Source organism: Eptatretus burgeri, chromosome 13 (assembly GCF_056783735.1).
Source record: "Eptatretus burgeri isolate ZD-2024b chromosome 13, Ebu_testis_v1, whole genome shotgun sequence".
NCBI classification, from domain to species: domain Eukaryota; kingdom Metazoa; phylum Chordata; class Myxini; order Myxiniformes; family Myxinidae; genus Eptatretus; species Eptatretus burgeri.
This window is the reverse complement of record NC_140973.1, coordinates 60,878,772-60,903,329: the sequence shown is the minus strand read 5'-3', so window position 1 is coordinate 60,903,329 and position 24,558 is coordinate 60,878,772. Positions and strand designations below refer to the sequence as shown.

Below are 24,558 nucleotides of genomic sequence, written 5' to 3'. Positions count from 1 at the left end.
ACCCGTGTTCCCCGCCACATCCCTCTCCCTTCCACAGATCTCCTCATGTCTCTGTTCCACACTGTTTTGTCCTTCCCTCTCCCGCCCCTCGTTTTACAGTCCGTGTGTTCGCTCTCATATGAGCCTCAACCTTGTGTACAAAAAAAAAAATTGGTTCCATTACAGAAAAGTTGCACATGTTCAACCATTTGTCTGCCACAGGTACACGTCGTAGTCTTGTGGACTTTTTTCTCTTATATTCAGAAGTTGTGTGAATATGGTTACAGATAGATGTACAAGTTAAACAGACGATGAGAATGAGAAAGATGACACAAGTAGTTCAAAATACAATCGTAATATATACTTTTCATGTTTTTTAACTTTCATGGGCGGGTGCAGCTCGGGCTGGAGGGGTGGTTGGGTGGTGGGAGGGTCGTTGGTGTAGGAGGACGGACCGACAGGGAGAGTACTTTCATGGGGGGTGGGGGGAGAGGGGGGAATGGTGCATCATTATGTTCAACATAGACAGTTTGAATATGCAAGGAATTTCAGGGTCTGCACTCACCAATGAGGAACTGCCATTGCTTTGTCATCTGCAGTCTAACTCAACAACTTGTTCTGTCATGTTTGTAATCTAACCTTCCGAATGCGTGCTTATTTCCAAGGGCAAATGAAGTACCATTAGTGGTAAAGCATAAACTACAGTGGTTTTAAGGGATTATTTAATTTAAATTCTCGAATAATTACAGGGAATTGTTACCACTTCAAACCCTGGAATTATGACAAAAGAAAATGTGTCCTTGATATGAAAATGTACATGATGTACATATATATGTGTGTATTATGAATGGAGATGTAGATGCATCAAACAAGGGATGTGGAGATGCGGAGATGAGGTGTGGCAGATGAAGGGGTGCTTAACTTCACACAAATGAAAGGTCCAATTGAATTAAAATGTCAGGCTTTGATCCCAAGCACCTTGACAAAGGTAAGACAATCCTTGTCCTGCTCCCCTCCAGACACAGAGAAGTCGTACAAGGCTCTGCATTGGGGGGCCGGCACAGCACGGCCCTGCGAATGCATCGCAAGCAACGGGCCCAGCACAGTCTGCTGCGCGATCTGTGCATTCGGTGGCAGTGGTAATGGCCGTAAGACCTGCACAAAGAAAACGTTTCCGTTAGATATTCTCACCGGTTTAACACATCTCCACTCTCATGCTATCCCCGCTTGATGTTTCAGCAAAAATTAATCAAACAAATCGCTCATCGTAAGACCCTCATCAATAATTTGCAATTGACAACTTTAGACTTCCTGCAGGTAAGGTGGCGGTGTTACAGATTCAGACTTGAAGCTTCATGAACCCAAGCTCGTTTCATGAGAATTACCATGTCGTTACTCATATTGGATTGTCTCTCCACTGGCCTCAAATTGGACCAAGCAGGCTCGTTAATGATCTTCAGGGTCATCAACTCCCTACCCTTACTCACAATTCGGCCAATATCTAATCTGTCCTCGTTTTAATTTTAATAATACTATTGTCTCAATCTTAGGCAAGCAGTGCAAAGCCTCTTTGATTCAAGGTACTGTATACTTGCAGTAATGTTGTTTATACAACCCAATTCCTCATAAAGGTGTGCCAACAATGTACCTGCAAGTACATGGTGATAGACAGTGCATGCCTGAATATTTGAGAAAATGCTGTCCTTGACATTCCGATGGTCACGAGAAGTCAAAAGAAAAATAAATTGCATGAAAAACTTTTGACACAACAGTGACTATGTCTCTGTTATGCTAGAAGCCACCAATGGAGAGCAAGGGATTCCAGGGCATGGGTTCAGCCTGTAAACCCCAGCGTCCCTGCCCACCGTTCTGTCCGGACTCAACCTCAGCGGCCACAATTTGAGTTCAACAAAGCGGCAGGAAAGGCAAACATGACCTTTCAAGATCGCTTGGGAGGGGGCAACGTGGAACGGCGATCGAGCTCAATTTGTAAAGAGTTGTAATAATGCCAAAACACGTGCGCGAACCAAGTGTGTTCGAGCGCCGTCTTTACACAGCTGTGAAGGTGCCCTTTGGCCTTGGAGCCTTTTAGAAAAAACACCGGAGAGAGACCAGAGACCCAGCGCTTCCTAACTGAGGTACGGGTCAGCCGCCCGGGGCTCGGTTTTTATTTACTTATTTTTTTCTCCAGTTTCATCCTATTCAGTTCTTTTGATGATCGTGACCTCACGTAGTTGAACGCGGCACCAATTTCACGCCATTTGAAAAAAATCATTTGGATTTCAGAGCATGCCCCTGCATTGTGTGAACATGCAAACAGACTGTGACCCGTCGTGGCTGTGCGTTTACATTCCCAGGAACGGAGAGTATCCCGAGAAGCCCGCACGGAAATCTGCTTGGCACGGTGTGTAATGAGGCCCTTGGTGTCCCAACTAACCCTTAGCCGGCATCCCGTTTCTCCTGCACATTTGTGTTGGCAGGAGGTGGTTTAAAAAAGGGTTCTCTTGAGCTGCCACACCTGACAAGATTTGGAGCTGCCGGTACTCGGTGTTAAACCTCACATGATTGTTCAGGTTGCAGAATTCTTGTGGGCCCGCTATCCATGCTGGACTCTTCAATTTTTCTTCTTCTTCTTTTTTCTTTGCACCATTTCCTTCTGGATCTGCTTCACATGAGTTTCAGAGGGAAAAACACGACTTTTATTCCAACGGCACGAAGGAACCCACCCACCGCTGGGAGAATTGTGTGACTGTTTAGAAATTATATATTGAGAGGATGAACATTCGTGTCGAGTTTCACCGACGCATGACTGACCATTCTTTCATTGCTGGGAGAGTGGGGGGACTTTTTGACTTCCCCCTCCCCTCCTCGTATACACCACGACAAATTATTCTAAGTAATGGGTGCATATGTCAAGCCTAGTGTTGGCTTAGCGGCTGGGGCGGCTGGCTTGGGATCTTAGGTTCCTGAGTTTGAACCCCGCTGACCACTGAATTAACACCAGGTGGGGTTGACTCAGCCTTCCATCCTACTGAGGTTGGAAAAATGAGTACCAGTGCACTGGTATAGGGGTACAGCATCAACGGCACAGCCACGCCCCGACAAAATTATAGCTACCTGGCAGCCAAGCTGCCATACGCAAAAAGAATAAAAAGAAGAATAAGCACGAATGTCCCTTGCAACCTCTCCTGCGCTTCCTCAGATCATTTACTCAAGAAAATGTTCCAGTACCATCTCCCAATCGCTCTCTTCCAACACCACCTCTCTGGAGGTTTTCAGGGAACCACCAAAGTGCTGCTTCGTCCGACAATTAAATCTGATGTATTGACCTTGCCTGTGGTCCACCATCTCTTCCAACGACTGGTCAACTCTCTCCTTATCTCTGGGTGCAGATCGGACATAGGACTCGTTACTCAAGAAACGACTCTCTCTTTTTCTCTCTCCTCCATTAATTCATACTTTTACACCTCCTGATATCCTGCCCAACATCTTGTCCATTGGGACAATGATTAATTGGGCAAGGTAAATGCAAGAAAGTAGTTTGCCTTTTACTCCTGGATAGCTAACTCCACTAAAAGGAAAGTGCAGTCTCTCTGTAAAGTTCACAATCACTGTGTCTGTCATCCTCAGCTGTGCCAGAGCTCAACATCAGGCCCACCTGAGATCTGAACTCACAGGTATCTCACCATCCACAAAAGTTTGGTGGGAATTGATAAAGTCTGCCTATACAACATGCTCCTCATTGCTTTTTTTTTTCTTCCTCTTGGTGGATGAGGGTCACAATGGACATTATCCATGCGAAGGATGACTTCCTCAACTCCATCTCTGCAGAAGAGGTGAAGGTCCCAAATCCCTTTTTTCCAGTACCAATGTTACCCTGCAACACCTACCCCCCTCTACAGAAAACATCGGACAGCACTCCCTCCTGTCAAGGTGGCCAAATTCATAGCCACTCTTTCCTGACTCCTGCACTGTTACTGGACCTGATGACATCACTGCACTACTTTTCAATTGGCTCCACTCTGTGCAGCATAGTTCCTCACCCCTCCACAAAGCTCTGTAAGGGATGTACTACGTTGATGATGATGATTCTGGTCTTGCTCCTCTTGCCTTCTCATCTATCTGCCCAACCAATGGCCAGGCAAGTCCCACACATTTGACCAGAAACACTTTATTTGTTACCCTCCCCCAAGTCTGAGCTTAACGGACACCTCCATTTATTTTTATTTCGCTTGTAGAAAGTTCTGTCTTCCTAAATCTGTTGTCTTGAGCTCTTCCCTCCAGAATTTCAACTCCATGCTCACTACCCAAGTGATCTTTTCCATTCATACCTCTGAGTTTTACTACACCCACTGAGGCCCTGATCCCACCCTTCGGCAACAATTCCTTCTATTCTGCTGTTATGCATCTGCATGTTTTTGCCCCAACGTTATCCATTTACCCCATTTTATGTCTGTTAACCCTTTGTTTTCTATTATTCTGCTCTTCCATGAGATTCTTAACCTGTATCAAAAAAATGTAAATGTGCACATACTTGAACGTAGCTGGCGGGAAAGAATCCCTGTCGACTGCTCGTCTCGCCCTGATACCAGCTCTCGTCCACGCGACGCCGGAGAATGATCAGATCCCCTTTGGTGAAAGCCAGGTCGCCAGGGTCTTTCCCCTCATAAGAGTACAGCGCTCTGGCACATGGCAGTGTTGGAAAGCCTTGCTGCAGAAAATAAGAGTGCCACAAAGTGTCAATGCCTCATTCACAAGCACTTTTCTATCATGCCACACAACTCATCTATAACGAGCAATGGAAAAAGATGTGCATTAAGGGAAGGAAGGCTCCATTTAATACTCTAATTACGGGACACTTTGCAAACGTCACCTAAATGGGTCCAGTAATTGTGAATAAATTAGACGAGTCCATTGTCACATCCTTTGTTCTGGCCAGGCAGGTGGCTCGGGAGATTAGAGAGATGTTATAGCCGGGCCTGGTTCCTTTCAGAGTACCATTTTGACTTGGACTTAAAATTGCCTTTCCGTTTAAGTGGAATTGCTCTACACGCGACCACAGAGAGCACGGCACTGTAAAAGGGAAAGGTTACGGCGTGTAACGCGGATGCGGCCCGAACGTAGTGGCGATTGGGCTTTTGATAAAGTCAAGGCAGTTGTTTCTGACATCTGTATAAAGTGGCTTTAAGTAGGGGGGATTAAAACGAAATTGCAGTCAAATAAAAGGAAAAATTTCAAGGCAAACTGTGCTGGAGTTCGGGTAGCTGAATCAGACTCGTAGGAGACATTGATCTGTCAACAACCGTAGATTCTCTTTCACAATATTTATCTTTGATAGACCTGAGTGTTAAACACACAATAAATCTCAAACTGGCAGCTCAACCCTCCCTCCTGTTTACCATCACTTTTCACCTTTCTGTATCTGAGTGTGTACATACAGACACAGGAGACAGACGAGCCGCAGAGGAATTTCAGGGATATCCATATAGTAGACCAAATACCAAGGCATGGACTGCAGAAGGGGCTTACGAAGTAATATCACAGCGTACACGTACACTCATGATTTGAAAGACAACGAAAGCCATGGGTGACCAAAACCAGGAAAGAAAAAAGTCTTATAAAGGCCTTATTAATAACCATGGCAAATCCTTTTGTTGTTTTTCAATTGTTTGCATCACATTTAACCATTTGAGCCCTTCCATAAGTGTCGATACTGTTGAAAAACAACAACTACAGCAAAGTCGATGGCATGCCATCGCAAATCCCCACGCTTCCCACCTCAAGCAAAGTTGAAAGATGGCAAAAAGTTCCACCACGGATGACCCAATGCCAAATTTTCAGGTTTAAAATATTTTCCCCATTTTGACTCCTGTGATCCAAAGTCCCCACCCCCTGGGGAATGAACCGAGGATTATATCCAACCAATCGTTAAAATTTTCATGCGTCCCCCGATGTTGATTGAATATACAACGCTTCATTTAAAAATGTGCCCATAATTGCATTTTTTGGTATTCGGCCTTTTGACCCCACTCAAGGTGCAGGGCCAAAAATTGCACTGCTCTTGCACATTCTGCCACGTGGTGATCATAACCACCAAGTTTGGTGAATTACTGTCCAACCGTTTCGGAGGAGAAAGCACGACGAGCGGACAGACGGACGGACGGAGCCAATTACAATATCCCACCGTTTTTTTTTCAAAAAGTGTGATAACAACAACCAGAACAACAACAACAACAACAGCAGCAGCAGCGGACAGTAATAGGACAGGGTGTCATAGCCTGAGAGTAATGAAGAATAAATTTCGGATCAGGGAAGGGGTCTTTCAATCAGAGTGTAGTTAATGCATGGAGTGCTCTCCCTGGAGAGGTAGTGGTGGCAGAGGGATTGGATATGTGTGAATTAGGATTGGATGGATATAAAGATAAAGGGGTACAGGGATATTTGCAGGACTTGTAGGTAGCTAGTGTGCGGATGGGTGATTGTATACATGTGTAGTGATTGTGATGTCTGTGGGAGGACCTCAACGAAAGATGAGTGCGGTCGGTCTTTGGACACACCTCCCCTTACAACCACCTTTGTCCCCCACCACCTCAAAGAAAAATCCCCCCCAAAAAAACAAAAAACATTTATTTAGAGTAATAATAATAAAAAATACTTTCAGTTTAAATATTATTTTGTTTGCAAACATGGCATCTCCCTCCTTCCCCCATTGACATTGGTCCGTGGCCCAAGACGGATTTGTTTGATCTGATGTTGGTGTAGCGCAGGCGTGACGGGCCAAATGACCTCCTCCTCTGCCAAAGTTCCTCGTTATTGTAAAACAACAAACTAACGTGGCCAAACTTCAACAAACTAACATAAAGTTAAGCAATTATTATACTTTAAATGAAAGCAAATGGGTTATTTCCAGCATGTATTAAAATTACAATTCCACAATGCAAACACTTTCTACATTCACATGATCACAGAATTCTTCACCACTCCCATCAACAAAACAATGGTAAAACATAAACACGAACTATTCTCAGCTGGAACTGTACGCGAACAGCAGTTTTGTTCATTATAAGGGCCGTCTACGTATTAGGGTACAAAATTGGGGGTTGGGTGGGGGAGGAAAGGTTCAATTAGGTAGAATTAGGTCTTCTCTATGTACTCTTCTCTATCCCCACCTCCTATTTCCATCTCCTCCAAATCTTTCCTGAAACAAAACCGCCAATTTCACGTCAACATACAAAACATCCCATCTGATCCAAACATCACTGTTTGAATCGAGTTGGAGAGCTGTGGAGTTAAACAGAAGTCAATCTTACATCCCAAGTGAGACAATTTCTCATGCTGTGCATAATATGTACACATTCATCTGCAAATACTTTTCAAAACTAAGAAACAACAACGAGGTTCTGCTTTGGAATCTCATTAAGTTTGAGTTTAAAAAATAAAAAAAATCATTTGTAATAAAACAGGATCCGATATCACATGCCATCATGACAACTGCACCACACCCGTCGGCACGCAACAGACATTCCTTACGTTTGCTTTCTCCTTACCCATTTACAGGTTCAAAACTCGTATAAATGCACACAACAAGGAATTGCCACCGGTCGTGCGTTCGTCATGCCATTCCACGGGGTGTGACTGCATTTTTCTTCAATGAACTCTACTCGTGGAAACAACCCCCCTATAATTATAGGGGGGAATTATAGGGGGAAATAGGAGGTGGGGAATTATAATCAACCTTTTCCAAAAGGCCCTCTCAGACAGAGCAGTTGATTCACAGCCCACGGCGTGAAGTCGGCCGAGTCATCAGCATAAGTGGATCAGACTGTCTCGCAATTCAGCAAAAAAAAAAAAGAGAAGCTGTTGTACACTGATGCATTTATATGGACACAATTGTGCTAATTTGTACATCTAATTAACTAGTCAGAATCAAAATTACTATTAGGCTGTTCCACTGCAAACAGGCTGCGTGGATGACTGGCTCGAGCGTTTAGCCAAGGATTCTCTCCGGCTCTTTTGGCCGGTGCAGAATGACAGGCAACGGTGAACGAATGAACGCAAACACCTGATCAGAGGCACGACCGAAATCCCGAAGTGTGGATGCACCATCCTCGCATTCAACAAAGGAGCCTGTACGTGACAAATGAGCCTCATGAGAATCGGATTGGCTGTGTCGGAGTGTTAATTGAATATGAAAGCCCTGATGAGATTAACAACTTCAGTTGTCCAAGAATGGGGGAATCCAGATTGAGACAAGGAAATTTTAACGATAGGTGTGCCTGTGGGCAGACAAGAATCCCGAAAATCCAGCCAAGTCCGTGTCAGGTGAAATAACTTCCTTCTGTGTTGCTTCATCTTCAGCTATCCTCAGAGCCTTCTGCATTTCCCATTTAGAAATGAAAAGAAAAAGGATCTTAGGAAAGCTTTTAATGTTTCTAAATCAAATGCCAGAGGTCAAAGAGAAATGGAGGAAAATTGCAATGACAGATGAAAGAAGAGATAAAATGTTTCTTTCATATTTAAAATTTAAAAAAGGTAAATGCTTTGTTCTGTGTCTACCTTCTCCAAAATGGATGCAGACTTTGAAACCAGGAATGGGGTTTACCTGAATTCAATCACCTGATATACCTTCTCAAAATGTCATGACATCATGACCTCATGTGCTCACCTGTACACATCCATGATCTCCTGTACAGGCTTTGATCATTTCCCATTCTGTTCTTCTCCAAGTCATTGTTTCTCGTTTTTGTGTTTTTCCTCTTCTGTATGTACCCTTCTTCCCCCATACCCTTTAGCAGTTGATGAACCTGGTTTCCCTTTGGGTTTTTTTTTTAGCTCTTCCATGAGCCAAAAACCATGTATAAACTAGAATGCCACGCAGTAGAGTGCATACCTTCGTCACGATGAACAATTTACAGTTTGTATCCCATCGATAGGTCGGATCTGAATCTATACCTTAACCAAAATCAAATTGGCTGGTTCTCGTCACCTAACTAACTCATCCACAACTTTTTGAAGTATGACGCTATACAGTATATCCTTCTTGGCCCCATCTTTCAATCGTGAAGAATCACTTTAAAAACCTAAAAAAAAATCTTGTGTCCACATTCAGATTTTCACCAAAATCGATTCGTCCTTGTCGCACACCCAAGCTGTCCACCAAGTTTCGGCCAAATCCGTCTCCAACCTCTTGATATATCCTGCTCACAGACAGACACGAAGAGGTGAAAAGATAACCTCCATCGGTCTATTTTCGGTGGCGGAGGTAATAAAAGATGCATGATGCGTGTACACTTTTGCACGTCTCTAAACAGCTCATAATCATCGCTCACAAGCTCTCACGCTTTGGTTTCCCAGAGAAGTACAAAATGTTTGGACAAGAACAAATTGGCTGAGAAAAATATAGCTAGCCTGGTCAGTGAATCCCTTTTTTGAAAATTCAACACCTGTTGAGCTTTGATTCTTTTTGTATTCTTTTCATACAAACTCGAGGCTGTTAGAGGAGTGAGGGGAGGGGGGGGGGCTGATAAAAAGGCAATGTCATGACAATGTCACAACAGTTGGACATAAGCTAGATGAAAGAACAGAAAAGAGGGGAAGATGGTGAAAGGAAACAGCACAGTAACCTGCAACTAAGAAGTTTGGGCTGGGTAGGATTAATGGGGGTAGAAAAGATCATGGGTAGGGATGGGGGATGACATCATGAGATTGTAATGCATCATCTGCTTGAAGCACTGGAGGGAAGAATGGGATTGAACAGTCTCAGGATGGCAGTTCGAAAACTGGAGCAAAAGAGGAGCACTTAAGGAGTAGTACCGGAGGTGTGCGGTAAGCCGGGAATTTGGGAATTTACCCACGCAGGCTTCACCGGAAGAGAATGTGTGCGCATTAACAAATTTGTGAAATGTTTGAAGGGAAAAATAAACACACAAATTAAAACTAGAGCACTTACAAAAGCGATGTATACAGTGATTCATAGGTATGAAGATGAGGCATTCGATGATATGAGTGAGGAAAGTGAAAAAATTTTTTTATCAATAATAAACATTTGTGGCCTGTTCCAACTCAAGGCATTGTTGAGCAGGCCGAACAAAATGGCGAATTAAGACCCCAGCAAAAGCGAGGTGTCCGAGGATGTGCTTGATAAAGGATATAATTAAATAAGGCCGTTAATTATCTTCAAAAGGAGTGTTTTAATTAATTCAAACACCCAATTTTCACTTTTACACTTCCTTGGAGTTCCCTTAGTATGCATGCAAAGTTTCAGGCTGCTATGTTTTATGGTTTTGGAGTTATGGAGGAGACGGACGGATGGACAGACGTACAGACTGATGGACGGACTGACGGACAGACACACAATGACATTTGTTAGGATAGATTTTCATTGTTATAACCGCAATAAAGCTCAAATTTAACACTTAACACTACGACACGTCTCAATCGTATAACCAGATGCCGGTGCAGTATTTAGGGGACGTAGGTGCCCATTTATCCACACCCCTCTGCCCTCATCTCTCCACCAACTTCCAACAATAAATCTTTCCTCTATTTTAATCCACAATGAGTCAATATCCTGTTTCTACGAGCTTAGTCAAACCTCATCAAATGAGTTATGGTGCGCTCAGCACCCGACGCGAGGTAAAAACTGCGTGAAAAACACTTTGATTCATCAACATCTTACATATTCCTCGAAAGCAATTCATCCGGAACAGCCTCTCGGTAATATGTGGAATAAAATCGAGGTTCGCTGTAAAATGGGGGAAGTTTAATTATAACACAAGCCATAAAACACAGGACTTCCTGAAAGATGTCATCAAAACCGGTGGAGCTGTTCACCAGCAGTTACGGGTGGATGAGTGAAAATTTTGCCTGGTATTTGGGATGAGGAATGGAACATCCCTGGAATGCTTAAACTTGCTTTTAAGAACAAAACAAATCCTTATGAAGAATACTCCGTTTCCACCGAATCACACAACATCCATTACCCAGGCATTACCCCCCAGGGGCCTGTTAACAAGCAAAGAACAACAATGCATGTGGACCCATGGTAACTCGAGAAGACTCAAGTCAAAGTTCAAAAGGAGGGGAAGAACCATCAGGAGAAAAAAAAAAAAGACCCTTATTCTTGCCTCCGCACTGACGAGGAATAATAGAAACAATTAGCACGGAACGACAAATCGCATTTATTCTGTAAGAAGGGGAAGGGATAATCGGTGAACAATTTTGGTTTTGCATTATCCTACAAAGTGGCCACAGATGTGAGAAATATCGGTTTCCCATTTCACCACGCATTGTGTTTCCAGAGGAAAGGTTTATCGAACCCCTCAAAAATCCAAACGGAGGACCATCAGGCATAAGGTGACAAAAAAAAAAAACAACCGCCAGAAGAACCCTTCAGAACAGTATGGATCGATGCAAATGGTATCATCTCATTGCTAACAGGAAACAGACTGGCCACCTTGCTGGAAACAACCGTCTGTTGAAGATCAGTGCTGACAGCTCGAAACTCCACAGAGGAGAACTAACTCTCTGGCTGGGGAGCAGATGGTTCTTCCCAGCGGTGTGCCAAGATCCATACAATGAATTTTTTTTTTTTTCCACATTGACAAGGTTACCTTAACTACAAATTAATGGCTCCCAAAGGCCTTGCTGATCTAGTCAATCATCACAGCTTAGAGAACAGTCTCTCAACACCACAAAGAGAGGCACCTTCCTTTAGCACCTGTGACGGCCTATGCAGCTAGGCCGTACCCTCCTTCCTGCTGAAGGTACGGCCTATGCAGCTAGGCCATACCCTCCTTCCTGCGGAAGGTATGGCCTATGCAGCTAGGCCGGACCCTCCTGCCTGCTGAAGGTACGGCTTATGCAGCTAGGCCGGATCCTCCTGCCTGCTGAAGGCCCCTCCTGGAGGCATCCGTGGCCGCTCCCGCAGTGAATTGCAGGGCTGCGGGGTGGCCCAGGCATGGGCACGGCAGCATGAGCGATTCCATTTTCTGACCCAAGGGGCAGGATTAAGTGAACAGTATGGAAATTAAATAAAGCAGCAATCGGATCTTGAACCCGTATAGAGCGAATGACATTATTTCCTCAATGCCCCCATTATATTTTCATTTCGCCACATCTGGCACTTTCTTTCAAGACGATAAAAAGTCGATGTAGCCTTTTAATGTCCAACTGTGAAATGGGAAACGTAAGCCATTTACATTACTAATCTACCTCCTTCTGCCTTGGGCGCTAAGCATTCCATCATTGTTCTAGGAATCAGAAGTGTGTGTGTGTTTTCCCTCTTTATTAGCACATTGCTCTCAGCCATGTGGCCTTGCGCCTGTCAAACACAGAAGGCTGGAGGTAGGTAGACCATTCCCAGGGGTTTATGGGGCAAAGGAGCCAGAAAGACGAGGGGGAGGAAGGAAGTTTAACACTGAATTGAAAGTTTCCAGGTTGTTGTAAGAATACATTGGAAGCAAATTCAATGCAAAACAAAAGAACGGTTTAGCCATCCATCATATATACCCCAATCCATCCAACTCGAGAATACATGACGCAGAAGCAATCTGTCGATGTGGAGTGTGCTGTGTGGTTTGCCATTGCCTTCTCAGGAAACAGGAATTGAAAATGTCCAATCCTTTTGTTTTGAGAAATATCGTGCCATTGTTCGTGTTTCCTAGCAAGTGCTTACAGGTGATTCAGCCACGTTAATATTATCTTCGGCTCAAAGAATCAATGTCATCGTGTAGAACACCAGCCATACAGGACAGGTGCACCATCTGATGCAACACCCCATCTGGAGAGCAGGATAGGGTCACACAGTTGAAAGCATGGTCCGATTCCATCAGGAATGGAGTCCACACAACTGGAGACAACTAGAAAGGCGAATGCACTGCCTTCGAGCTGTCCCAACAGTTGGCAGTGCAGTACAAATTATTAGGGCTTCAAGCATGGCTGAAGCTCTATTGAAATCGTTAGTATTATTATTAAAGGCGTTTTTATGTTCTACTGACCGATTTTGTGGCGGATCTGGAGGGAAAACTGTTGGATGAAATTCAACGAAACTTAACAGGATAATTACTCACCACCTGAAGTTTATACTATGAAATATTTGATGACGTAGGTCACGTGGTATGGTGGCCATATTGGATTTTATCCAAAACCTAAAAACATCTTCTTCTCCAGAAGGGATAATCTGACAGCCTCAATCTTTTGCACACATTTGCTAAGTTCGATGATAATGTGAATTTGTTAATTTGGTCGAAATCGTTACATAATTAATATGATTTAAAATGATGCTGATTCGCCTCATTAAATATGCAAATGAGAGTTGAAAAAAATTTAATGACAAATTTAGATAGCACATAAACAGGGGACTCCCAATATATTTATACGATGTCTGTATTTGACCCCAGTGAGCCCCCAGAGCCCCCCAAAGTTGAAAATGACCCATTTTTGAAATGTCATAAAATAAAAACAACGCTTGGATGAAATTCAACGAAATTTATCCGTTTAATAACTATCCACCTGAAGTTTATACTTTGAAAATTTTGATGACGTCGGTCACGTGGTATGGCGGCCATATTGGATTTTCTCCAAAACCTAAAAACATCTTCTTCTCCAGAAGGGATCATCTGACAGCCTCAATCTTTTACACACATTTGCGAGGTTCCATTTGAATGTTAAGTTGTTAATTTCATCGAAATCGTTACATAATTTATATGATTAAAATGATGCCGATTCGCCTCATTAAATATGCCAAATATGCAAATGAGAGTTGAAAAAATTTAATGACAGATTCTGATAGGCCTTGAAGAGGGGACTCCAAATATGTTTACACTATGTCTGTATTTTACCCCAGTGAAGCCCCAGAGCCCCCCAAAGTTGAAAATCACCCATTTTTGACATGTCGTAAAATGAAAACCAAAGAAGATTGACAAAAAGTGACCACACATTCTGGAAGATATTTTAACGTTCTACAAGTTCGCCATTTACATTAATATGCAAATGTGGAGTTATTGGACTTTTGTGGGGACTTGAAAATTTGTCCAGCCTCGATTTGTCCAATGTGAAGTTTCTTTCTCTATCATGTATTGCTATGGGCTTTTCAATCCTTCATTGAGAAAACATGAGGGACCCCGTAGCAGGACCACATTGCAGACTTGAACTAACTTTCTAACTCGGAAAACCCATATCATGTGACAGGGTGATGGTGTTGAAATTTGTTAAAATGGAGGCACGCCTTGAAGCCCGGGATTACTGGTTTACCAGTTTTAATTAAAGATTATTATTGCTTTGGATTGTACAGTACTATATAAATAATTTCTATTATAGCAACCTCAAGTTGAGAATTTCAAACCCAACTAGAAGGGCACTCGGTGGAGCGTATACCTCCTCCACGTAATGCCTGATCCACGAGAACATATCGGGCCCAATACATTTTTGAAATATCATGCTATACGGTGATTCAGCCAAACAAACAGACAGCACCATATCGTTGTTGGCCCTAATCTCTCAATGGTGAAGAATCACTTTAGAAATTAAACAATTCTCGTATCCAGATCCGGATTCGGATCTTCACCAAAATCGAATCAATTCGTCCTTGCGATACAGCCAACTTGTCCACCAAGTTTCGTCCGAATCCGTCCACAACTTTTTGAGATATCGTGCACACAAACAGACAAATGAAATTGCTCGTTGAGCAAGGGATTGCCGGAATAACTTTGTCATATCTCCATGATCTATGAAAAAATAAAAACCTGGAAATCAATTTGGTTCTTACAAGTCGATAGTGCTACTGTTTACTGAGTTATAGCACTTAGTTTGGTCATGATCATAACTTGGAAGTCAATCGGACTTGAAATGACGTTTTTATCGCAATTTGGAAGTTTTGACCCGACCCCCCTCGACATTCGACCCCCGACCGCTAAAAAGGGTGTTGGTGTGACACCCCAATGAGCCATATGGTTGGATGCAGAATTGGAAGATGCACATTTTGGATTTGGTTTGAAGTCGATACGACCATTTTAGCGGATGTTTTGCGAAAATAAGAATTTCGTTTTTTTTTGTGACCTTGACCTTGACCTTTGACCTAGATTCACCAAAAACGACAAGTGTCTAAGTTGGACCATGGCCGACGTCTGTACCCAGTTGGTCATGATCGCTGAAACGGTGTGGCTGCTACAGGGTAAACAAACACACAAACAAACAGACAGACAGACAGACACACAGAATGACACCCACAACCGACCAACATAATTGCCGAAATCTGAAAGATTCCAGCAATTAACAAACAGACGTATAAACAGACAGAAAGGGGTGAAAGCATAACGTCCTTCACCTTCGGTTTCGGAGGTAATAAGACCACCAACCTGGTACTCTGGGCAATTCACATGCAACATCTTCCAAAGAGGTACCTTGTCCAATGAGGTAAAGGGCATAAGCAGCGGATTCATTGTTTTCATCTTTTTCTGTGTTTTTTTTTTCACTTTGCAGCCACACTAATCAACACGCAACTATAATAATGCCCAGCAATTAAAGACTATTCCCCTTTGTACAACTGGATTTTATTTTAAGACGCAACATGATACGTGGTCGTGAAACGGGATACATTGCAAACAGCCATACAGAGCACGGTCGGTTTTACTCAGGCACACACGGCGCCATTATGTGTTCGTGCCTCTTGCAGGTTGCCTGAGTGCGTGTGTGTGTGTGAAACGTGCCCACGGCACCATCCCCTGCCAAGCAAAAATTGAAGCAATAAATCAGGCAATCCCCTCGTACGGACATAACGGAGTAGACGGATGGTTCTGCCAGGCGTAACATTTTTGGCCAAGGCCTGACGCAGCTTTGACCTTGTCAGGATGTGGGGGTTAGCGTATCCCGTTTGCATTTGTAAGGGATAAAAACAAGAGAGAATTAAGGAGTTCATTTCCATGAAGCCAAAATCTCTCGACAATGCTTCGTGGATGAGGGAAACCAACTTCCACTGGCGATTCCCAGAAATCAAACCAATTACAATTGCTATGGATGAGAGCATAACGCTGGCAGTATTACACAAAGGGTACCGAGTGGGAGGAAAATCGTTGGCAGTTCTTCAAGCTGCTGCTTTTGGACGAATAGACATGGAAAATTGAATTCCTGATTAAGGCAAATCAGTGACAAAATCATCACTCGAAGCTAGCCATTCAATTAATCCCAGTTTAAGAAGAAGGATTTTTTTTTTTCCTTTTGAACCAACCGTCTCATTGCACACAGAAACCTTTGAGACAAACATTCAAATGGGAAGATGGTAATTCAGATCTCGCTGCGTTGCCTGTCAAGATGCATATTTCCAGAAGAGAGGGGCGGTAGGGACTGGTTTTGGAGGGATGTGGGACAAGACCGGGCCAAGTTCTGTATAACATCATTCGAGGCATCAGCATGCAGTGGCAGATCCAGCGCTGGCTTTGGAGGTCCACGTCTGGCAAGGCGCATGTTTGAGCTGTTTATGGTGGAGGCCAAACTGCAGATACCATGCGTTCCTCGACACCATACAAGGATATACAAAGATATACAAGGAACTTTGGTGGCGAAGGAGACCATTCGGCACACCATGCCTGTGCTACACCAAACCAGCCACACACAAGCCACCGACAAGTCCTACCAACATCCCTATACCCCTCTATCTCCAACATGCTTCCAGGTACCTATATAATTCCAATTTAAATGTATCTACTCTTTCTGTTGCCACTACCTTTCTGGGAAACCATTCCATGCATTAACTACTCTCTTAATGTAAGACCCCTGCCTTACGACCGTCTTAACTCTCTTTATTCTCAGGCAATGACCCCTGGTCCTATCACTGTCTATTCTGCTGAAGAATTCTTCTCTGCTTATTTTGTCTTCACCCATCATTATCTTCTTTCCAACCTGTCACTCCAGTTCCCTGATAACTGTTTAGAAAGGACAGGGGGAAAAAAAAAAACAAGAGACCATAAATAAATGCTGTCTGAGATAATAAGCTCCCAGGAAGTCTGCGTTTCTGTACAAGAGGATCCCCTTTGAGAATGTATCGTCGTACAAGCAGCAGGTGGGAATAACACACTCGGACAGACAAGTCCAAACAAGAAGTAATCTAATTATCATTATTCACAGTAAGTCACAGTTTCCCTCATTCATGGCATTTGCCGTTACAGTATTCAGTCCAATTAGATGGATCACAGTGTCATTTTCTCTTGCTTTTGGATTGTGCAGATCCAAAGGAAACCCTCGGGGCTATGACCGAGACAGTAGTCCTTGAACAACCGTCGCATAGTGGTTCTCGGTGACTCGATGAAAATACAATCGAATCAAAAATCAAAAAAGCAAAAACATTTTAATGGGGAGTGGTGGGGGCGACAATTGGCTACGATCCCATTTTTTAATTAAGCAAATAATTTTCATACAACTGGAACCGTCTCCAAGTGTCAAAGATGTTCTAACGTGTACAATGTACACGTGTGATTGATGGGAGCGAAAAGAGTAGCCAGGTGATGGACAAGAGAGATAGTAGCTCATTTTAGGGAATGAGAGCAGGCAATCCAGAAACTTCTTCTTGATAAAATTGCTTCGAATGTACCAAAGGAAGTGCTTCCTGACCCACAGTTCAGAAGCCAGGGCTCATTGAAGAGCAAGCTATAGGAGGGAGAGGGTCCAACAGAGACGATGAAACGGAAAGGAACAGGTGGTAAAAAGTGGTACAGACAAGCAGGGGAAAGGACAGGCAGAAGTGCAAGGTGTATACAGCATGATGAGACCGAAGAGGAAAGGCATACAATGGGCATGCAAATAGGGTAAACCCAAAAGAGGTTTACCCTGCTTGCATGCCCATGAGCTGGCTCTTCCACAAGCTACAACTCAAAGTGTCAGAGTGTGTGTGTGTGTGTGTGTGTGTCCTCCATAACTCCAAAACCATAAAACCGAGCAGCCTGAAACTTTACATACGTACGAAGAAAACTCCAAGGAAGGGCAAGAGTGAAAATTGTGTGTTTGGGTTAATTAAAACACCCCTTTTGAAGATAATTAACGGCATTATTTAATTATATCCTTCACGATCCTCGGATACCTCGCTCTCTGGGGTCTGAAGGCGTTTCCTGGGTAACGTTTAAGGCATTTAAGGCGTTTAAGGCGTCTGAAGCCGCCATGTTTTTCGGCCTGCTCAACCTTGCCTTGACTTGGAACAGGCCGCAACGATTTCTCAGCGATAAAGTTTTTTTTCTTCAGTTTCCTCACTCATATTATCGAATGCCTGTTCGCCATAGCTACGAATCACTGCGTACATGGCAATATTTATATACGCCCTGAGACGTCGGCGTTCGTTGCTTTATTTCATTTCCGCACATGCGATCACCAAGAGTATCTCTTAAACTCAAGAGAATTACAAAATTTAAGCTCTAGAATCGAACTTACAAGCAGTTACGAGTCCTAGAAAAGTGTTCATTTGGCCATTCGTGGCGTCTCCGGGAGGTGTATGTTTAATATGACGGTCTGTGATTGCCAATTGTGTGCCAAGGGAACCATTTCTTATCAACCGTTTCGTTGGAGTGCTTAAGCCAGTGCTCGTCAATGTTCATACTGTCAATGAATACTGCATATTGATCGACTTGAACAAAGTTCAGGGCTACTCACCTGTGTTGACCACGAATTGTTTTCCGGTGCAACAGACGGCGGCTGCCTCGCTGAAAATGTGAAATTTTATTTTCCACGACGTTTCCCATTTTTGATGTTATATGACCCGTCACTTCGGTAGAGATAAATACAAATACAATTTAAACGTTTCGCTTATAAAAAGTTTCTTAAAATGTTTCGTGGATTGCGTGGTAAAGCCACTTGGCGCGTTCTTCAACATTGAATTGCGATACTGTGGTTTTACACTGGAGGTAGGAAGGCAAAATAAATAATATGATCACAATGAGAAAAAGAATCCTTTTAGTTCTGGAGTAAGCCTGGTGTTGGCTTAGTGGTTAGAGTGGTGGTTTGGGATCCTAGGGTCCTGAGTTCAAGCCCCGTTGAGCCGCTGACTTAATACACCGGGAGGTTGACTCAGCCTGTCATCCTTCCGAGGTCGGCAAAATGAGAACCAGTGCACTGGTAAGGGGGACACTGCATCAGCGGCATAGCCGCATCTCAACCAATGATGCAACCAGCAGCCACAGTCTGCACTCGATAGAGAGAGTTCTGGAGAAAGGAATCACCACATCACGGCAGGAAAGCCGAGAGGTACGCATGCTCATTCGTTGTAGCCTGGATTTGAATCCCAACCCAGCTCTAAACTGTCCTCCCGGTGTTTCACAGTCCGGGTGATTCATCACTGTGTGTGTCGTCTATCGGATGGATGATAAACTGGGAATCATATCTGCTGGAATCCCTCACCCCCTCTCCCTCCCGTGTTGGGATGGCGCATCGTCCATCTGTCTATTCGTCCACAAATACTTGCAACTTCTCAGAAACTACACATTCGATTTCAATGAAATTTGACCACAACCTTCATCACCCATGATGGCATTTAAAAAATGGGGTCTGATGGGGTCTAAAAAGGGAGTTTAATGGGGGGGGTGGATTGTGCCCCTCCTCCCCCCCCACCAAGGAGGTATTTGTTTCCTTCTCAGAAACGATACACAGAATTCCGATGAAACCTCACTGCAACCTTCATCACCCATGATGTACCAAAGTTTATTCATGACATTCAAAAAATCTGGCTCAAAGGTGATTTAAGGGGTGTTGCCCCCAAAATATGTATTTGCTTTCTTCTCCAAAACTACATATACAATTCCGATGAAACTTGACCACAACCTTCACCACCCATGATGTACCAAGGTTTGTTCATGGCATTTACTTTCTACTCCGTTATATATTTTGTGGGACATCCATGCCTACCAGTGGTTACCTGATTCTCTTATCCAGATGCTACCAAGTGAGCGCACAGGGGTATTGCCCCTATGTTTAATATCTCTGTGAGGTTCTTTGTCATCATTCCTGTCGGTCCAGCTATCACTGGTGCAACTTTGACATTCTTCAGCTTCCTGGATCTTCTCATTTCATTATTGAGGTCTTGGTGTTTGATCATTTTCTTGATTTCTGCATCGTTTAATCCAAAATCACTGCTATTAACACCTCAATCAGCAATGCCTTCTCTTCGTTTTTTTGTATCGAAGTGTGATATCTGGTCGCAATGCTTTGTTTTCAATGTTCATGCTGGATGGGATCATTTTGGTTCATGTTCCCATAAATTTTCTGGAACTGGGATATCATAGTTTGTGCAGATTTGCCAGTGGATTACTTTACAAACTCTGTTGTGTCGTTGTGTGTACAGCTGTTCTGACATGAGTTCATTTTTGTGTGTGTGTGTGTGTGTGTGTGTTCGGTAATTAAGCAGAACATATAATTCTCAATTACTAACCCCACCTACACCCCTCACCTTTCACTCTTTTTTTTTTTTTTTTTTTTCTCTTCTTCTTCTTCTTCTTCTTCTTCTTCTTCTTCTTCTCTCTCTCTCTCTCTCTCTCTCTCTCTCTCTCTCTCTCTCTCTCTCTCTCTCTCCCTCTCTCTCTCCCTCTCTCTCTCTCTCTCTCTCTCTCTCTCTCTCTCTCTCTCTCTCTCTCACCTGCTCTTCGCTTCCCTCCCTTCCACGGTATAGCAATGTTTGGTGAGGCATAGGTCTCCCCACCTGTCCCCCCCTTTCTCGCTCTTCCTCCCTTCCAAGCTTCCCCTTCCTCCTGCCTCCTCTCTCTCCCTCCCTCTCTCTTTCTCCACCCCCTCCCTCATCTTTCAACCCCCACCCCCCACTTCCTTAATATCCACATCAGCAAAGCGACGGGTTGTATTTGCGAGTTTAAAATAAATAAATAAATAAATAAATAAATAGAGAGATAATTTAGCACAAAGCAGATGAATCCGATGTGGAGACAATTTCAAAGACTTGAACATGAACGAGTCACCCAGTTGTGTTAATGGAGAATGAATGAAGGTGAGAGTCGGTGGAGTAATGGTTCGAGCATCCGCTCTGATTCTGGGAGGTCCATAGTTTGAACCCGACCCCGGGCCGAATCATACCAAAGACTTGAAAAATGGTATGCTCTGCTTCCTTGCTTGCTTGACGGTCAGCATTTAAAAAGGATAAAGCACAGAAAAACAACTGTAAGTTGGCAGCCATTGCACAGGTTTGATGGATTGAAGTCCCTCGTAAGCAAAGTCATTTTTAAGTGAACAGTGTCATAAACAAAGAGCTCATGTCTACATGGGCTGGAGATGAGATTTTGTTTTTACTGCAGGGATATGAGTTAAACATGAAAAGACATTTAATATTTACAATCTGTGATATTTCTGAAAAATCTATCTTGAATCGCAGATCTAAAACTCAAAGTTAAATATATATATATATATATATATATATATATATATATATATATATATATATATATATATATATATATATATATATATATGTATATATATATATATATATATATATATATATATATATATATATATATATATAAATAAATAAATATATTTGTATAGCTTAAATCACATCCCATGAGCAAACACTTGAAATGAGTTCACAAACATTTTTTTTTTTAAACAAACACCCCTTCCGAAGGATCATGTCAGACTGCATATATAGACAGAGGATGTCCAAACGATGTACTTTATTTAGCATGTCTGGGAAGGAAAGTTAAGAACCACAAATCAAAGCAAGTTGTATTTCATGATCCCACTGAGGCCGCAGCTCCACGGAGAGGGTAGGAGGAGGAGGAAACCGTGAGAAAAAGAGAAGCGTGAGAAATTATGGAGAAAGCTCGATGTCAAAACAAAATAAAAGGATTTTGTCCTCAAAATCATTCAGTCAAACCAACCCCTGAGCTGCTTGTTTTACTCGCGGGCAGTCTCAACATCATCGCCACCTCCTCATGAGATCACACGACCTTCCACACCGACCACGCGACCGCTAAAGGCACCCGGAGCTAGATTAAAGTGAAAACGCTATAAATTATCTGCCTCAGGCTGCCGGTCCTTAATCTAACCTAGCAGGTGAAATGTGAAAAACGTCAGGTGTTGATGAAACGGAAATGGCATGGCCTATCAAAAATTTTAAAATACTGTTCCACGGAGCACAAGAGCTGTACATCCACCTGCCATAACAAGACTGCAGATCTCTTTCTCGTGTCAGATGAAAGAAAAAAAAAGAACTTCTATCTCAGTTTATATCCAAATGAGTTTTCCATTAAAATAGCAGGAAAGCCAGAAATAGAAACTGTCAATTTTTGCTCTAATAGAATTTAAGGCAACTCCAAAAGGGCAAAGGGCATTCCATCTCCACAAGGAGGAAAATTCCTATTCTGGAGAAGTTCAAAGTGCAGAAGGAAAGGAAAAAATTACTGCCGGGTTAGTGTCAGCAGATCGCTGCAGGATAACTTGGAGTGATTCCAATGTGGTGAGCAATCACCTTTAATGGTTTTAAGCTATGATGAAAAGGTGCATTTGTTCATGGGAATACGGCGAGAGTGGCTAAGAAGGCTGCATACCCGCTCTAAACCAAATAGCTATTTGTGAACATGACATAGAAAACAAAGAAAAGGAATTGCCTGTGGATAAGATTTCATTCTATTGGCAAAAGATACAAGGGAGGGCCAAAGGCAGGTGTTGGGTGTTTAGCAAGCCAGGCATGGCATGTGTTTTCAACTCTAATGGAATCCCTGCATTCTCACAAAGGTTTCCGAACCTGGCAAGGACTAACCATTCCAGTCGAAAGAACTTGCTGAATACAATTCAAGAATTTCTCTGTGAAAAGGAAATTTTTCCCCTCGGAGCAGATGCCTCAAAACACATGGCTCGAGAGTCAATCTGAAGTTAGCATGGAGGTGAAATCGATGTGAAATCGATGTGCATGCAAGGAAACCATCATTCCCATGAAAACGCCTGACATTTAAAGAAATGCAGGACAGCGCACGCCATGCACAACCGCACAACTACATTTGCTCAGGCTCTGCAATGGCTACCTGATGAATGCTCGAGACAGAAGTTGCATTATCCTCACGAACTGCAGACGTGTATAGCGGAGAATGAAGGGGAAAAAACAGCTACTAATTAAAGACAACATGAACCGTGTAAGTGAATGTAATTTTTCAATCTTTCTTGGCCATTCACAAGAAGTCACCCAGAAATAGCCCCTGTTGTTGAGGAAGTTGTAGAACTATCAAAACGTTGACCAATTTAGAGGCAACATGAAAACAGAAATCCACCATTTGTAAAAATTCGAAAACCTAGTTGATCAATGGGCTGGCAGGATAGCCTAGAGGTATGCACACTTGCCTTTGAGCTGTCTAGCCTGGGTTTGGATCTCGCCCCAACTATAAACTGTCATCCTGGTGTTTCACACGCAGGATGATTCACCAATGTGTGTGCTGTCACTCGGATGGACGTTAAAACTGGGTGCCCTCTCTGTTGGAATTTGTTGGTGGATGTTAAAGATTCCACTGTGTCCTTCAGAAAGAGTGCTTGGGCTACTTCCGGCACCATGAACAAATTACAAATCCCTGCACTCTCGATCGAGTTTCCTGGGTCGGAGTATTGACCCCTCCAAGATTATAACCCCTAGTCAACGAAACTGCCCTGGCAGTCTTGTGCCCTGAATGGTGCAAGGAGGAAAAATTTAACTAACTAGAGGTGATGCATTTATTTCATACTTGAGTTTTTAATATGTAATACAAGCAGATATGTACCTGTCAAGGATAGGTATTCGGATGTTATGGCATGTGATAGGATGGAGGAACAACAACAATAACAACAACAACAACCCTGAAACAGAGGTCAGGTCAGGTATGGGAGCATGTGCCAGAACAGCGCGTCGCTGCGTCCACTTTCCGCCGGTACTCCAGCGGCCTCCGTCTGGCCATCCCTCAGGAAGATGCCAGGCCCATCCCCATCTCCTTGAGATGATGGTCAACCTGCTGCAACCACAAGGCATGTGGTCGGCCCACTGGCCTCCTCCACTCATGAGACTCCCTCGCTGAGAGAATCTGGTGAGCAGGATCAGCGTCAGGAAAACGAGCCACATGTCTATACAGCCGCATCTGACGCTCACGGACTATGCAGGTAACAAATCTCATTTGAGTCTCTCTCAGCAACCGCTCGTTGGACACAATGTCCGATCAGCGATAGCCAAGGATTCTCCGAAGAGACCTGGTACCAAAGGAATTAAGTCTCCATCTCAGATCCTTGGTCAGAGTCCAAGTTCATAGAGCTCGCATCCATAGAGCAAGACTGGAAGTACCAAGGACCTGAAGACTCGGACTTTCGTCCTCCCGCACAGTTACCGGCAGCGCCACACCCCATGATCCAGTGAATCCATGACTCCCCAGGCCCGACCCAGACGTCTATTGACCTCTGACTCACAGCCAGCGGAGACATGAATATCACTGCCAAGGTAAGTGAATCTCTCCATGACCTCAACATCCTCACCACAAACAGACGCAGACAGGACAGCAGCATTCAAGATGTCACCGAAAGCCTGGATCTTAGTTTTGACCCAAGAAATCCGTAATCCCAGTGTCTCCGACTCCTCATTCAGCACCT

The 24,558-nt window shown here is 43.5% G+C and overlaps 1 protein-coding gene across 4 annotated transcripts in view; it reads right to left on the bottom strand.

Moving 5' to 3' along the window:
• The window catches only part of LOC147014600 (E3 ubiquitin-protein ligase SH3RF1-like), a 171,888-nt gene that overhangs the window by 67,814 nt on the left and 79,516 nt on the right, over window positions 1-24,558 (bottom strand). For all 4 annotated transcript variants that reach the window (XM_085852693.1, XM_085852691.1, XM_085852692.1 and 1 more), the window contains exons 2-3: window positions 4,514-4,690; window positions 958-1,134 (exon numbers count right to left, since the gene is read on the bottom strand). In XM_085852693.1, coding sequence (XP_085708819.1) covers window positions 958-1,134; window positions 4,514-4,690 — 354 coding nt within the window. The remainder of the gene's footprint in view (window positions 1-957; window positions 1,135-4,513; window positions 4,691-24,558) is intronic.